The sequence below is a fragment of the Anas platyrhynchos genome, chromosome 10 (genome assembly GCF_047663525.1).
Source record: "Anas platyrhynchos isolate ZD024472 breed Pekin duck chromosome 10, IASCAAS_PekinDuck_T2T, whole genome shotgun sequence".
In the NCBI taxonomy this organism is placed as follows: Eukaryota; Metazoa; Chordata; class Aves; order Anseriformes; family Anatidae; genus Anas; species Anas platyrhynchos.
This window is the reverse complement of record NC_092596.1, coordinates 16,530,357-16,546,161: the sequence shown is the minus strand read 5'-3', so window position 1 is coordinate 16,546,161 and position 15,805 is coordinate 16,530,357. Positions and strand designations below refer to the sequence as shown.

The following is a 15,805-nucleotide window of genomic DNA, read 5'->3' as shown; positions in this document are numbered from 1 at the left end:
GAGCAAAGCTGGAAATCTCTGCGTGTCATTGAATTAATTTGGAGTGAGAGTTTTGCCAGCTTTATATGATCTCTTGGCTGTGTGCAGAAATAGAATATCCTTGAACAAATGTCCTACTCCTGTGAGCTGGCCTCCTTGTTATACTGATCTTTGTGTCTTCTGCCAGAGCAATGTGGCTTTCTCAGGCTGGCTGGATTATAAGGATCTGATAGCTACACAGAGCCTGTCACGTGTCCTGATAGCCCCTGGTAAATCTTCAGGAGAGGGTGAGCTGGGAAGCCCTTGTGCATGCCTTGGCCTTGCAGCTGTGGTAGAAGAGGAGGCATGAGATCGAGCTCTGATGGCTGTCCCTCCCAGATCCCTTAATTTGGGCTTGTTTTCCCCACCCTGGTTTGCATCAGATTGATGTGAGGTAATTATTTCTGAACCCCTCTGGGTTGGTGACTCCAGTCCAGCTGCAATTGGGAAGGAGGCTCTGCAGTGAGGAGCAGAGGGAAGATGTGGAGCAGAGCCACGTCACACATGGCCACGGCTACTCTGGTCCCATCAAAGTCAGGCTGGTCAAGGTTTTGGCAATGTCAGTGGTGAAAAAAGTAAAGCCTTAGTGTGCTTTTGTGTGCAGGGCTGAAAATGACTGAGTCTACCTTGCTTTCTCTTGTTTTTATTTTGGGAGTTAGCACCAGGAGCTTGCATCCACCTGCACAGACTGACAAAGCTGCTCTGCATCCTCTACAAGAGAAGCCTCCTAATTGAAATATTAGGTCCAAAGCTTGGACAAGCTGTAGGTTTGGCTTTCTGGGGAGAGGGCTTTGCCTATGTCTGGGCTGAGACGCACATCCTTGTGCTGAGCTAAACTGTAGAGAAGCCTGTGGAACTGCAGGTGTGAACCAGAGTGAGTGCAGTGCCTTCTCCCTGGCTGCCAAAATGTACATCATGTTGCTGTGAAAACATCTTTTGGAAAACTTTCTGCTTGTAAGAAGTTTCACGTATGTCTGCCCAAGACCTGCTCTTGGACTCAATGTTGTTTTCTAAACAAATGAGGCTTTTTGGCCCTTGAAGGGGAATGGGGGACACTAACCATTCTGCCACCTAGCAGCCCATCAGCCCTGGGGGAACAGCTAGCTATGAGCTGGTGAAGGAGATAATTTGTTGAGCAGGAGCTGTGCAGGGCTGAGCATTGAAGTGAGTAATAGATCTCCTGAACTCTTGTATTTTGTGGGCCCCCCCAAAAATTATTTCCAGAGGAGCCACAGCCCCCTGCATCTCAGGCTTTAGCCTCCTGCCTCTGTGTGTGGTTCCACAGACTCCTCTAGTCGCCCCAGTACAGCAGATCACAAGCTGAATATTAAACGTTTCATAAGACCCAAACTGTCAAGGGGGGGAAGGTATGGATTCAAAATGCATTTGAAAAATCTGGCATTTTATATATCTTTTTCCAGTGTCTCTTAACCTGCTATAATTCTTAAGTTATCTCTACTGTGCTTGGCAAGCTCTGGAGACAGGGGAAGTGTTTATTCATGTGGGTTTTACATAGATAAATACAGTTGTGAAGTAGTATTGACACATGGAAATGTTCATGGATGCTTAGAGAAGAATCACCTGCTTTGTGATAGCTCTGTGTCAGTTCCTTAGATTGAATGTCTGTACAAAATCCAGTCCTAACAAAGCATGTTGTAGAAAAGAATGCATATTTCTTTGGCTTAAAAAGAAGAAAAAAAACCCTAAAACATACACACACACGCACGCCCTTAGTAAATGTTTTGTGCACATCGGAAACAAAAGCTCCAACATTTGCTTGTCAGAGCTAATAAAGTGTGCTTGGATCTTAATTTTTCTGCTTGATTTCACAAAGTAATTGAAACTTCCTTTTTTGCTGCAAGCTTTTTTTTTTTTCTTCCTTCTTTAAAGACATTTTTAAAAGAACATCTTTTGGTCAGTGAGTTTATGGAATTTTGCTCAGGAGGCAGATGCAGTTCGAGCTCACTGACCAAGTGGTCACTCAAAGCTCACAGGACAAATTACTTGTGTCTGCAAGTCATTTCTCCAAGTTGAAAAACACCTAGACCAAATAAACCTTGAGCTAGAGGTTTTATAGGAGCTTTTGAGCATTTAAGTGAAGCTTTTGTAATCACGGTAATCTGATAAAACCTTAAAAAACAGGGGTCCCATAAAGAAAATAGTAGTTCCACTTGAGGTGATAAAAGCCACATCTGGCAAACTTTGCTTGCTACCTCCTGATGACCTGAGAGAGAGGCAAATAACCCCTGCTGGAGAGGCAAGGACGCTGGAGCCCTGTTCGGCGGTGCTGTGCCCAGCTGTGGGCACGCGGCCATCCAGCACTCGCCACCGGGCAGGCAAAATAGTTCATTTAAGAATGAAGCAGCGGCTTTTGAGGGAGGAACAAAGCATTTGTCAGAGTGGAGGAGAGGGGAAGGAGGCTGTGGTGATGCTTTAGAGGCTGGCCGACTTGAGAGGTGTTTTCCTGCTGTTAGATGCAGCCCAACCTCTAGTTTGAGCTTGCAAATTGCACGAATATTATGTATTGTTATCCGCCCCTGAGTAAGCATGCAATATTGAGTTTTAGAGGTTAGAATAAGGAGGGGCTGCATAATTGAAAACAAACAAACAGCAAAGACAAAAAAAGAAACATAAAACAGCAAACCCAAACCCACAAATAGAAAACAGACTTTCCAGATTGATTAGTTCAAATTTGTTTATTTGAAGTACCAAAAGTTAGCATCATCACTCTTTTGGGGTGTCTCTCAAATTTGGCAATATGTTAACCATGTGTTTTCAGATGATCTTTTCACAAGAAAGTATGCTTTTTTTGGGGGGGGGGGAGGAGGGAAGGGGGAAACAGAAAAGGTGTTCTTGCCTTAAACTTTGAATTGAAAGGAGTAGGGCAGACTGCAAAGACTAATTTGCAGTCTTGACATGCAGGTGCTGTTCTTGAAGGAATTATGCTCTGTAAAAACTTCTGTTTCAGGGACGATTTTCCTTGGGTGTGTTAAAGAGCACTGAGTGTTTCTTGTAACTTCTAAGACATGCTACTGTTAACTTTTTTTTCCTTGTCCCTGCTGGAAGCAGGTTTAAGAACAATAATGCACTTACTGGCTTCAGGAGGAAGTGAAGAGCTGAAATGAGCTGCTGATAAGGTCTAATTTTACTTTTGGTTCTCAGGGTGTTAGGACTGGAAGTTTTTTCTACCTGTAGTAACAGATCGGTAGCTCAGCTGTAATAATTCACATATTTGGCTGAAACACCACTAAGCCCCCAGACGGAGGAATTACAGCTTCAGCCTATTAACTGTTGGCCATTAATGAGCCAGGTATAAATGCCGTGATTGTGCTTGAAATTTCTAAGCTGAATCCTCTGTATTTGATGTAAGAACGTCTCCTAAGAAAAATCAGTTAACTTCTCAGGGTTTTCACCTTTCTTCTCTGGCATGGAGTAATACACTTCAGGTCATGCTGATACCATCTCATGCATTTGTCCTATCAAAGCTGGTGGAAGTCCCCCGCCGCTCAGGCAGCCCAGCTCTGATGTTCTCTCACATCCAGGCGCCTTGTTTATCTTTGACCAGAGGCTTGGATAAACTTCCAAAATAAATTAACATAGCAGTCCGCTCAGTCTCCTTTGGCGGAGGTTTTGTGGAGTGACTCAAACGTTATAAATATGAAAGCAGCTAGACTTCAAACACTTCTCTTGGACAAAGTTTTCACAGTTGTCTCCTATAGCGTCAAAGGAGAATGTTTCCTTCAAGCAAGTCTTTATTTAATACTCCCCCCAACTTTCTTTATTCGCTTGCCTCTGGCCTGCACTCTTACTTCACACCTGCCCTTCTGATGAAGAAGTAATCAGCGAAGATGGATCGGCGTGCCAGTACTGCAATCCTTCGGGCTGTTGCAGCTCGAGCGGGAAGCAAAGGTCAGGCTGCGGGCGGCGGAGGCTGGGCCTCCCTGCGCTTGGGCAGCTCTTGCTTGCATGCAGGAATGCGGTAACAGGATTTAAAGGAAACATACAGAACTAACGAGGATTAAGGCTAATTGTCTGCCCTGTTCCACGAAGGGTAGCAGGATGTGGCCATGCGGGGAGTGATGCAGTAGGAAAATCCAGCGGTTACGGTCTCTTTACGGAGGACGTGCGTAGGCTTGGTAGGTTTGCTCGCTGTGTGAAGGAATGGAAAGTAGTAGCTTGGAAAGAGGGGGGGGGAAAAAAAGGAATAAAGGTTCAGTTCTTCCTTCTCAAAGGTTTTGAGCATGTTGTAGCAAATATTTCTGCAGCTGGTGGCATGGGTACTCCAAGTGGATGACTCTCATCATGCCTGGGCTCTCTTTTTTTGCTGGTGTTGCAGAGCTGTCCCTCTGTGTGGGGAGGTGATGGCCCCCAGCAGGCCCTGTAGTGGGGGGGCTCAGTGCCAATGGAGGCCTCTCACGGATGGACCTTGTGTGCCAGCAAGTTCATTTTGAGAAACGACACGATGCTGTCAGAGGTGTTTTGGGGACCTTGCCCTCCCTTGCAGTTCAGGCTAGTGGCTGTAGTGTTGCAGAGGCCACTGGTATCCCTCGGCTTGAATAAGTGGGGATTTGTGTGTGGATGGGCAGCTTTCCTGCATGCATTCATTCCTCCTTGGTTCTTGGGCTTTAACCATTTTGAATAATGGCACCTAAAGCTCACCATTTTGTCTCTTTGGAGTCTTAGTGAATGAGGCAGATGTGTGGTGGCAGGGGGGGTGCCCTATTTTCTAGCATGGGATGGCTTTTAGTTTACAGCTGGACTTGGCTTAAAGCTTTTCATCTTTTTGTTTATACTTTCCCCGAGCAAGCGAGTGGTGCTCTTGCAGATAGAGAAGATGGAGCATTTCCCCTCGGTGCAGAGCTCTTACCTTTGTCCTTCCCCAGGAAAGGGTGGTGTTGGGTCCTGTGGCACATGTAGGTGCAGAAGCATGTCCCTCTGTGTCACCTGTGATTTTGGGTGGCCCTGGCTGGTCCTGTCTCTTTGCAGAGCCCCTGCATGCCCTCCTTGAACAAGACCAACCCTGTGATAGGCAGGGTGAATTAGTTGCATATTCAAGGATGGAAAAAAAATTACCCTGCCGTTTTTCATGTGTTAATGTATTTGTACGCTGTCCTTTAACACAGTGCTTTGCAGTTTGGTGTGGGGGCTTCTGTTTATGTCTCTCTCTAGGAAAGTTTGTTGCAGAACTGCTGCAAGCTCTGCAGTGTCTATTACAGGTCTTGCAACAGAGAATTAATCTCTCTGGAAGTTAACTAACGTCTTTCTCTCCTTCTCCAGTTTATAGATTAGATTATTGTTTGTATAAAGTCCAGGGTATTTTTTTTTATTTTCACTTTAAGTCAAAATCAGGAAATGGTGGCTGATTTTCACGAGCTTTGTTTCTTATTTAAGGGATTACAAGCATCTTTGGGGGCTTTCTTACATTTTTGCTTTTTGCTGGTGACTCGCATGCCGCTATTACTTCTCTCCATTTTGATGCACTTCAGCACACAGACACGTTAGCTCCAGTTTGAGTGATGATGTGTACTGGTTTTTACTTCAACAAAACTTCACTTCTTTTGAGCCCCTGTGTGGCATCTGAGGGGTAGGACACTGGGGGGCTGACCGCAGGGGCACAGCACTGCCAGAGCTGAGCTGAGCCAGCAGATGACCAAGCTGCTGGCACACACCGGCCAGGCTGGGTGCAACTCACAAGAACCTACTGTGCGATTCTGAAGCATGGTTTTGTGCATCAAGGCTGGAATCAGCTATGTTTATAAAGGGGGGGGGGAGAAAGTGGAAGAGCTGTTGCCAGTGGTGTATTTCTGTGTGCTGCTGCCTGCCTGCGTGTGGTGCTGCCCTGAACCAGCGAGCATCCCGGGGGGTGCGTGCCGGTGGGTCTGGGCAGTGCAGGATGAAGTGGCTGGAAGTGTCACGGGAAAATATTGTTAGGAATGAAAAATATTCCAGTTCACATAAGTGTTTGTGGCAGAATCCGTTTGGGTTAAAAGCTGCTTTTTTGGCAAATATCCTGAATCTTTATGGAAAAAAAACAAACAGGCAGTTTTTTGGCTTTGTTTGCCTTCTTGATGGGGAATTTGAGGAAAAAATGAGAAGTCTTACAAAGAAAGTAACTGTCTCCAAGCCAGATCTCTTCTATTTACTGTTCCTTGTGCCTGAGGTTTCAGTAATTCTGTGTATTTGCTGTTCCCAGTGGATTCTTTTTTTTTTTTTTTTTCCTTCCCCATTTAATTGCATAAAATCATACTCAGTGGAGAGTTTTTTTTGGTTTGTTTTTTTTTTTTTTTTTTAGGACAGTGGGGATGTGTGTTACCCCTTTAAGATCTGCTGGACCATTTTGTTGAATTATGAAGTCTGATTACTGACTATACACAGCTTTTTAATAGGTTTTATCACGACTATCTATTCTTGCCTTTTAGTGTACCCAGTATTACCAGCTGAAAGTGTGTGGCTTTCTAGTTGTTCTTAGCGGCCGGTGGAGGGACAGGGCCACTGCCTGTCTCAGCAGTCCTGAAGACAAGTCTCCTATGCGCTGTGTGCCTTGTCTTCCTCGCCTGAGAAGCTTTTGTTTGTTTTTCCATCACAAATTGCCCGTTGTGTAACGCATTTCTCATAAGGCATGTATGCAGAGACGCATTATGAAAACTATTTCATGTCTAAAGAATTCAGTGATAATAAGGAGAATTTGCATTTCCCAGGTTCTCACTCAGCAAAGTGAAGTGGTTTTTTTTTTTTTTTTTTTTTTGGTTTTGTTTTTTTTTAATTAAGAAACAACTCATGGTTTTCGTTGAAGGTTTCTGTCTTAGCAATACCCAGAGAGAATCCTCTAGTTAACCAGAGCTATTTTGCTCCCCAGGCTTGCTTAAATAATAAGTTTAATTATGTAGTGTTGTTTTTTTTTTCTTCTCCTTGACTTATTTGTATATTCAGTTCTTTGTGTGGTTTCTCTCCCTTTTGATGTTTGCAGAAATGCATTATCTTCATCTGTCTGTTTTATGTTTGGTGTGCCACTAATTGACTCAATATCCTGTTTGTGGAAACGAAAGTACTCTATCATAGCAGCGTTTTCCAAGGTGTAAAACCCTGCAATACTCAGGCCACCCTGCCAGAGAGGAAGTCACTGTGGAAACGAAATTGCAGTGGTGTTTTTCCTCAGGTAAACAGGTTTTTGACTTGGAGCTGACTTGTGGGGCTGCAGATGGCGTTTGTGAAGGGCACCAGAGGCCTCACCAGAGGTGAGGCTGGGGCAGCTTTTGGTGGCCTCCATAGGTGCATCTGGACCTCACTCTTGCCCCAATGCAGAGTCTGGCAGGGTTAACTGGTGATGCTTCGGAGGCAGCTGAGGAGACAGGCAGGCTTTCCTCTTGTTTTGGGTTGAAGAGCTGCATTAGTAGCCTGGGATGCCCTGAAATCACTTACATTGGCCTCAGTGGCAGTGGTGGCCCAGGCTTGGTTGTTCAGGGACGTGGCCCTGTCATCAAGTGGAAGATAAGCACTATTGTCACAATTTGGACTCAAACGGGTAGAAGGCAAGGGCCCACTTTGTGTCCTAAGCTGCTCTTTCCAGAAAAAAAAATTAAGGCTCCTAATGTGCATTTGGCTTAACGTACATGCACACACATAAATCTTTTGTTCTTTTCGGTCCCTGACCCTCTTGGCAGTAAATTTGTGAACCTGCAGCTGTCAACAAAGCAAAATGGAAAAATAAAAGCCAGACAGACCTTGGTTGTGTACGATATTTTAAGTAACCGTAGGTACGCATGATGGAAATAATTAGGGTTATTTGTTGCGTTGAACAGAGGTATGTCACTGAGGTATTGTGTGCGCTGGCATTCCCCACGCCTGCAAGATGGATTAGCAGCTGAGTTAACAGATGCAGTAAAGCTTGACCGAAAATAGTTCACTGTTGTTAAGCGTAGGTGAAAGGGCTTTGGTTTGGGTATCAAAGAGTGTGTTTTGACTACTTGACAAGTTTGCAAAAAATCATTTCAATATTATAAGCTTTCTCTGTGAGTCTGGGGAATTTTTCTGTGCCATTAGAGTAATCAGCAAAAAGCTGAAACACACAGTGATTAATAACCTAAGTGGAAGCGCATGGGAAACAAGTGGCTTTAATATTAATAAGGCAAATAAACCATTTATATAAAACGGTTGCTAATTGAGTGGGATGTTAAATACACTGCATGCTGGCATATGCTGCCAAATTTCTGTACTTCCATAACCTGGCTATACGTGAGCATGTCTTCTGGCTTTAAAAGCTGCTGTATGGCTGGAAGAAGGGGTGGACAAACGGCTGTGGTGGCTGGATGGAGGGCAGGGCTTCTGGGGCTGTGAAGGGGCTGGCACCTGGCCCAAGAGTGATGCTGGCTGCAGACCTCTACAGCGAGGATCTGGGTTTGGTTTTGCTTCTGGTGCCTTTTTGGGTTTCAAATCCCAGCAAGACTTTCAGAAGGAGAAGAAAGGAAAGCTGCTTCTGGTTGTGTGATGGTGGTCTTTAGGATGGGAATCGATTCACATCAGAAATGGGGCATGTCGTTTTCTGTCTGATGGTGAGAAATATGGGTAGGTGGCTGCACGCAGCACTTCTGGTGGAAATGAGCAGGCTACATTTGAAATTGTGGTAGCACCATGTGCTCAGGAGCATCGCAGGAGATGTGGTCTGAATGTCCCAGCCTGGTCTGACCTGCTGTGACCAGAGGGTACTGGCAGCACTGCATCATCTGCAGGATGAGGGCTCAGAAACTTCTAATTCCACTGCCCGTGGTGGATGCGTTGGCTCTGTTAGCAGGATCTCAGTGCTGTTTTACATCTCTTCCTTCCTGGCACGCGACCATCTCTGCAGGAGTATTCTCCCTAGGAAAATAAACACAAGTGCCGCAGCAGCACTGCTTTAAAGCAAGCGGCGAAGTCTGACCAAGCACTGGAAAAGGAAAGCTCGGATAAGAGCCATCAACTGAAAATTCAAGTTTGCTGCTTACACTATGCAACATGCGTGCCTTGAAGCATTGTGCATATGTGAGGCAGTCTGGGAGGATTCTCTAGGGTTGCTTTGGGTGTGTGGTATACCCCAGAGCAGGATTTTTTTTTTTCCCCTCCCTTTGGTATTTGCAACTTAATGTCGTTTCACCTACAAGTATTTCAGGGCCAAGCCACTATGTGTTTTTGTAGTGCTTTTCGTTAGTGAGTATCTAAAAGCACCACAGGCAGTGACCAGAGTGACCCAGCCTTGCTGAGGCTGTGCTGTTTGTGGCTGTGCCCATGGCACGCGGGCATTACGGCACCACTGCGGCAGGCAGGTGAGAGCTCCTGGGCTGTTCCTGCACCCCCAGCTCCTTTTTTAGCCAGGAAAACTGGGAAACTTCTGGTATTTGGGGTATTTTAGAAGTGATCGAGTTGAGGGAACAGTTCGATAGCCATGTCTTTCTCAATGACTCTGCCAGAGTTGACTGCACGCTCACACTTTTCTTTATTCTTCTCGTCTCTTGTTAATGTGGGGCTGGAGCAGTGGAGCCATGCTCAGGGGGTGATGCTAGTGTTTCTTGTCATCTTTGTTGGGGGTTTTGCAAAGCCTCAGTAGCATGTCAATTATATATGATGGGTGGAAGCCTAATATTCTGTGATAATTAGAACGTAAGTCTAGTGTGAAATCGGATTAGAGTCCGGCATTACAGTCCGGGATTCCTTTTGTAGTCGGTTCAGAGGAAGTCATAAAGCTCTTTTAAAGATGACACGAGCTGATGTGTGCTAGAGGGCAGAGGCAGGGTGCGAGGATGAGGTGGTGGTGGCCCTGTTCGCCCCTCTTCCAGGGCAGCATTTGTTCCCATGTGCAGAAATGGGCTGCGGTAAGCTGGGCTGCTGGAGCACTGGGTGGCGAAGTCCAAGAGTAACGTCTGTGCCATAAAGTGCTTTTGGCTTGTTCGCTGAGCTGCAAAGAAGGGCCAGACTGTGCAGGAGAGTTTTCAAGAAATAATACCCCTCTGCCTCCCAGCTAACTGCTCCTGAAAATTTAGCTGTTTTTGCAGCCAGATGTATTTGGAGTCTGTACTTGGTCAAGGCAATGAGAAGCAGTGTGGGAATGGCATGTTAGCCTGGAAGTCCAGAAACAACATTTTGAAAAGGTCTTGGAAAATTGGTGAAGGGAATTGCTTTTCAGGATAATGGAGCCCCTGAGTTTTCACTGTATGCTTACTCATTCGATGAAAACATGTTTTCCAATGCTTTGCGAAATAGTTACTTGATTTGGAAGAAACTCCATGTGCTTGGAGTCTGCTAAATGTGGCATTTCTGTAATGGCTTAAATCATAAGTTTGTAAGATTACCTTTCTGAGTACATTTCCTTAGATTTGCAGATGGTAACACTGTGTACCATGGCATTTCTATGTTTAACCTCACCACCTCCATTCCCCAGAGGTGTATTGTTAACTAGCCATGGAGCAAAATGCTTTTATCATTTTGGTCCATCACTTCTCTCTATATGGAATGTAATTCTCTCTATATTACATCTAATATAAAATAAAGAGGTTTTGCTGCAACAGGCCACGGAAAAGATCTGCTGCAAGTAAGTCCTTGAGATGTTGCAGGTATGGCGTGCATATGCAGTAGATATTTCAAGTAGTTCTCTGCTACTTAAGCTCTTTTTGCCATGCAGCCCCTGATGTGATGATTGCAAACCCTGCCAAATGATTCAATAAAAAGTATAACTTGAAAGGAAGCTGTGGCAGAGTTATATTTTGCTGTGCTCATATGGTGATAAATTACAAAAGCAGCAGTGTCTTTAGCAATCAACAGTAGATGAAGAGTTGCCTTGTATGGGCATTGTTTGATGAGTTTTAACTTGAGAAATAATTATTGCCGAATGTGTCCTTGACAATGAGCACACACAATGAGTGTTCTTTATATAATGTACATAAACATTGGATATCTGCTTAAGTGGACCTAAACACTCATATTTTTCGCTCCTTTTTCTTAGAGGAGTCCTGGCTGCCTGCAGGAAGCACAGGGAGCGCCGTCTTCACCCTGAGCTCCAGGTTGCTGTGTGCTGGGTGGCAAAGCGTGCCTGTGCTCGTGTGGAGTGCTTGGCAGCGGTTGCTTGCCAGGTTTTCAAGTTCTCATTCCTGTGTGCCAGGCGTCTCGCACTGCTGCGCTCCGATGCATTTGTCTGGCAGCACCGTGCATGTCCGGGGAGACATGGGCTGGTCCCGACACTGTGGCCACTCGCTGCCAGGGTGGGAGGCGATGCAGCGTTGGGATGTCGTGCTGCTCTCTCCCTGCAGGCTTATGCATGGGAGCGAGCCCTGTGCAGGGGACTGCATGGAGGAAGGAAGCACAGAGCCCTGCTAGCTGATGTGAAGTGAAAGCTAGAAATGAGATTCCTTGCAAGCTACCAATGCCTGTTGCTTTGCTCGAGTGAGGGGTACAGAGGTGCTAAGGACAACCCTGCAGAAAGCAGGAGCTTCAATTGATTTCCCATTGGTATCTTCCACTGTGGCATAAGGAAGCTGTAATAAAAGCAGCCCACAGCCCTAAACTTTTAGGGTTTTTACCACTGGGTAATACAGTGCATCCTCCCCTGCATTAGCACTTAGTAGCAGGAGCTCCTCAGCTCCAGACAGAGCTAATTCTTGATCATAAGCCAAGACCACATAGTGCTGACATGACTGAGAAATATCTTCCATAATTAGATTGCTTGGTCATTCATTTTTGAATGACTGAGTTGCAGTTTGGAGCATAATTTCTTAATGCTTAACCAAATAGTAAATCAAGCTTGCACAGATCCTGTCAGTAGTGTTCTCCTTGCCTGGCTTTCCAGCGTGTACCAAAGAAGCACTGTGCAAATGTGATCAAAGAAAGACAACTTTGCTTTGTAATGTTAGCTCCTGATCTATTACTCTGAAATATAAAACAACATAACATAATGGAAAAAGGCATCGTCAAATAGGTAGGATTCTAACTTCAGTTTAGTAGTGTAAATAGATACAAAACTGTTCCTTGTAATTATGAAATATGTTGGGCTTTTTACGTTTTGTTTTTTTTATCAATAAATAAATTGGAGTGGTTGTTAGAGATGGCTGCTGAGGGGATCCCAAGGCATCTGTGGACAACTTCAGAGTGTCTGTGAAACGTAACAAGGAAAAGAAACCCTGCTGTCAGCAGGCTTGAGTTTGCCAAGTAGGGTGGAGGTGTACCCCTCCAGCACAAAATAAAATAGGAGTATGTAAATTGTAATCACCAAAGAAAGGAATCCTTAATGAAAATGGTACTGAAATAATGAAGTGCATTTCAGGTAAGGTATTTCCAACATAGTTCCCCTCCATCAGAAATTTAGAAAGAGTTTCGAGAGTTTTGAAATTAAATTGTTTTGACACGTCAAAACAAGCCGTGGCTGTAGCAGTAATTATCATTTCCTTGCTATTTATGTGTTTTCCGTTGTGTCAAAGAGGCTTAGTTCTGTATTGGAATCGGAGCAAAGGGATGCAAAAAGAAATAGTGTGGCTTTGCCTGGGGAATTTCTTGGTTTTTAAATGTTCGCAAGTGAGGCAGGTTTGTTGGAGAGGTGTTGTGCTCCCGAGGGCTTTGCCTGATGCTGTTGAGTTGCCAGCTGGTGCTGGCTGCAGTGTTTGCAACCTGTGCTTGTAAATCACGGAGGCGGCTTTGGTGGGCAGGATCTAAAAATCCTGGGTGCACCTCTTCCTCCATGCTAAATGGCTGATCAAGCTGAGCACGGCCATCGGTGGCAGAGGCAGTGCCACAGGGCTCTGCGTGCCCAGGCTCAGCTTGGTGTTGTGACCGCCTCGCCTCCCCTCGCTTTAACACGTTGTGCTTGCCACAGGAGATGGTCCTGGGAGGAAAAGGAGTGCACAAACGGGAAGGAAAAAAATGTCTGGAAGGAGATAGCCTTCAGAAAACAAAGAAAAAACTTACTGTCTAAGCAGGGCTGTTTCCTGTAACAGTCCTGGAGATTTCCATAATTCACAAGCAGTCAACAGTCCTGTGCAATAAATTAGTTGTGGCAGAATTATCGGTTGGTCAAGGTCTCTCTGTAATGCCAGAGAAAACAAACAAACCCTGCAGTGCAAAACGAAAATAAGTTTAGGAGCAGAGGTTCTTAGGATGAAGTGTATGTGTTTGTATAAATAATATGTATAAGTTTTTGTTTCCTTTTTGCTTTTAAAAGGACCATAAGTGTCTGAAAGGAGAGAGGCTAATGTTTTTAGGCAAGAAAGTCATGCAAAGTGAACTGAAGGTTGAATAGCTGGGCAGATCATGCAGCTGTGGAACCAGGTGTTTGCACTAGGCTGGCAGAGGAACAACCGCTTGTGTTGGTCTTGGGCTCTTGTTTTGCTCTGTACCAATATTGCTCTCATTTCTCTACAAACACGTCTAATGCTTTAGCAGATCAGGTAGTTATATGGTTCATAGCCTGTCGTGAAGAGATTTTCTGGGCAGTGGGTTGCCAAGTCCCCTGCAGCTCTTGGGGTGAGTCTTGGTGAGCCTTGGCAGTGCTGGAGGTTGCTGCTGACTTTTGGGGTGCGAGCAAGTAGGGAGTAGGCTTCTCCTCTCTATCCCTTCCCGTGGGCTGAAGGTTAGGGTTTGGCAGCAGGGTGTGAAAGTGGGAGGGATCACAGCAGCTTGCATGTAGTTGGTGTCTTCTAAATACTGCCTGACTTGGAAGTAGGAGCTGCTCATCTTAACTGCTTGTTTTGGTCATTAACTTTCAAGGTGAAGGAAGAAAATTGAATTCTCCAGAACAAACACCCAGTTTCACCCAAGGTGATGACAGAAAGCTGTAAAATTAGAAGTAGGAAATGTGATAGGAAAGCCTTGTGATAAGTAGTTGCATAAAACAAATTTATTTTGATGTCAGTGATGACTGTGATTCTGAGAAAGAGCACTTCTCCAGTGATAACTGGAGACGGGGATGAAGACTAAATGGTCTATCTGTGCAAAAAGGACCATTGTCATTGATATTGTGTTATGAATAAACTGAATGAATTGAAAGTAATTACAGTACTCAGTAGAAACTTCATGGAAGATATCATAGTGTAGACAGGTCAAATTGCTGGTTCTTCAGATTATACTGTGCAAGATGAATATCTGTTCATTCAGTTTATTAACTGAATAAATAAGAGGACACTTCTTAATGTTCTTGCAGGATGATAAATCGTGGTATCTATATGTGTTGCTATAAAGCTCTTTTTTAGAATTAACTTCTGATGTGCCAGAGCCCAATAGGAGCATCTCAAGAATAGATGATGCAGCTGTGGGGCCTCATGAGCTGAACTTTTTGCATTGCATAGGGAATTCTAACTTGGAATATTTTCTTCTCTGCTTTTCAGGTGACCACTTGAAAGTCTGCTCGCAAGCCTACACATGCTGCTCTCAAGAAATGGAAGAGAAGTACAGTCAACAGAGTAAACATGACTTCAGAAATGCTGTTGTAGAGCTTAGCAATCACTTACAAACAATGTTTAGTTCCCGATACAAGAAGTTTGATGGTAAGTGCGGAGACCTTGAACTTGATCTCCTTTGCATAAAATTAAAAAAAAAAAAAAAAAATCCCATCCTGTTGTTCTGTATGCAATTGTTCTCTGCCTCCCCCTTTGCTGGTGAAGTTCATGACTCATAATGGTGAGGGTAGAGCATGGCTTGTTTTGCAATCCCATGTGAGAGTAATACTTGCTGATTACAGTTGTTTGTTTCCTAAAGAGAGATTTCTCTGATTATTCTTTCGAAAAACTATTTTGCTATTAGATTGCAGTTAGTTTTGTTTGCATATCCTCACAGTACACGTAATTGTAATGTTCACATCTCACAGCCCTGATCCACAAAAATGCTGATCTTCCTCGGTCTGTTATGAACCAACATGATTTGTATCCATCTCACTTAGCCTTTAGGGCTAAGTAAAGCAGCAAGTAAATACAGAGATGTCTTTGCACAGAGGCTGAAGGTTCAACTGTGATGCAGGGTCAGAAGAAAAATCAACTAAGTCTCAGCCGAGTTCCCATTGCTCAAATGACACCAGCTACTGACTGATAAGCAAATTTCTGGTCTCAGCATTGCCTTCAGATCAGTGATGCTGAGGCACAGGAGGGCTGCAGTGTCTCCTTACCTTGATGGAAGAAACTTCTTTTGCAAGTACCTTCCATACACCTGTGCCAGTGTCCTGTATTCACTGCGTGCCCCAGCAGCCCTTTAACAGGGAGGGAGTAGTAAGGTGTCAGGCTCCTGCCTGCCTGGGCTGTCCTTGCTGGCTGTAGCGATGAGCTGACAGCTAGCTAGATGTGGAAGTATCTGTTTAGTTAGGTGGGCTGGGTTGCCAAGACTTGTGTTGTGCCCATACAACTTCATTTCCATTTGGTAGCAGAGGGTGATTCCACTGCATAGTTCCTCTGGACTTGTTCTCCCTTGTTCAGTCACTAGAAAATCCATGTTGAACCAATACCCTGAAGTTTGTGTCTTGAACCTACCAGGGACCTCCTCTTTGCTGCTGCAGCAGGTAGGAGACCCTTTCTTTCAAAGGATGTTGGCACTTGGGTGAACGAAAAAGTCCCTGGGTGTGAAATTGCAATGAGTCAAAATGAAATTATGCAATCATCTTGATAGCATCTAAATCTACCAGCTAAATATTTCCCTCTTAACCTCTGTTGTCTCTACCTGCTGGTACACCAAAGGGGTGATAGAGAAAGAACCTAAGTGTCTAGACTTGCAAGCTTATTAAACGCAGAACAAGATACTTAATGAAATCCAGCCCATAGATAAGCCCTTTCAAAGAGGCCAGAGGAACAGC

At 44.6% G+C, this 15,805-nt stretch overlaps 1 protein-coding gene across 3 annotated transcripts in view; it reads left to right on the top strand.

The window, feature by feature from the left end:
* The window catches only part of GPC4 (glypican 4), a 69,718-nt gene that overhangs the window by 15,622 nt on the left and 38,291 nt on the right, over window positions 1-15,805 (top strand). For 2 of the 3 annotated variants that reach the window (XM_072043158.1, XM_027464876.3), the window contains one exon: window positions 14,355-14,513. In XM_072043158.1, the coding sequence (XP_071899259.1) occupies window positions 14,355-14,513 (159 nt within the window). Of the gene's footprint in view, window positions 1-3,703; window positions 4,155-14,354; window positions 14,514-15,805 lie in introns of those variants that run through there. The other variant, XM_072043157.1, reaches the window with a different exon arrangement.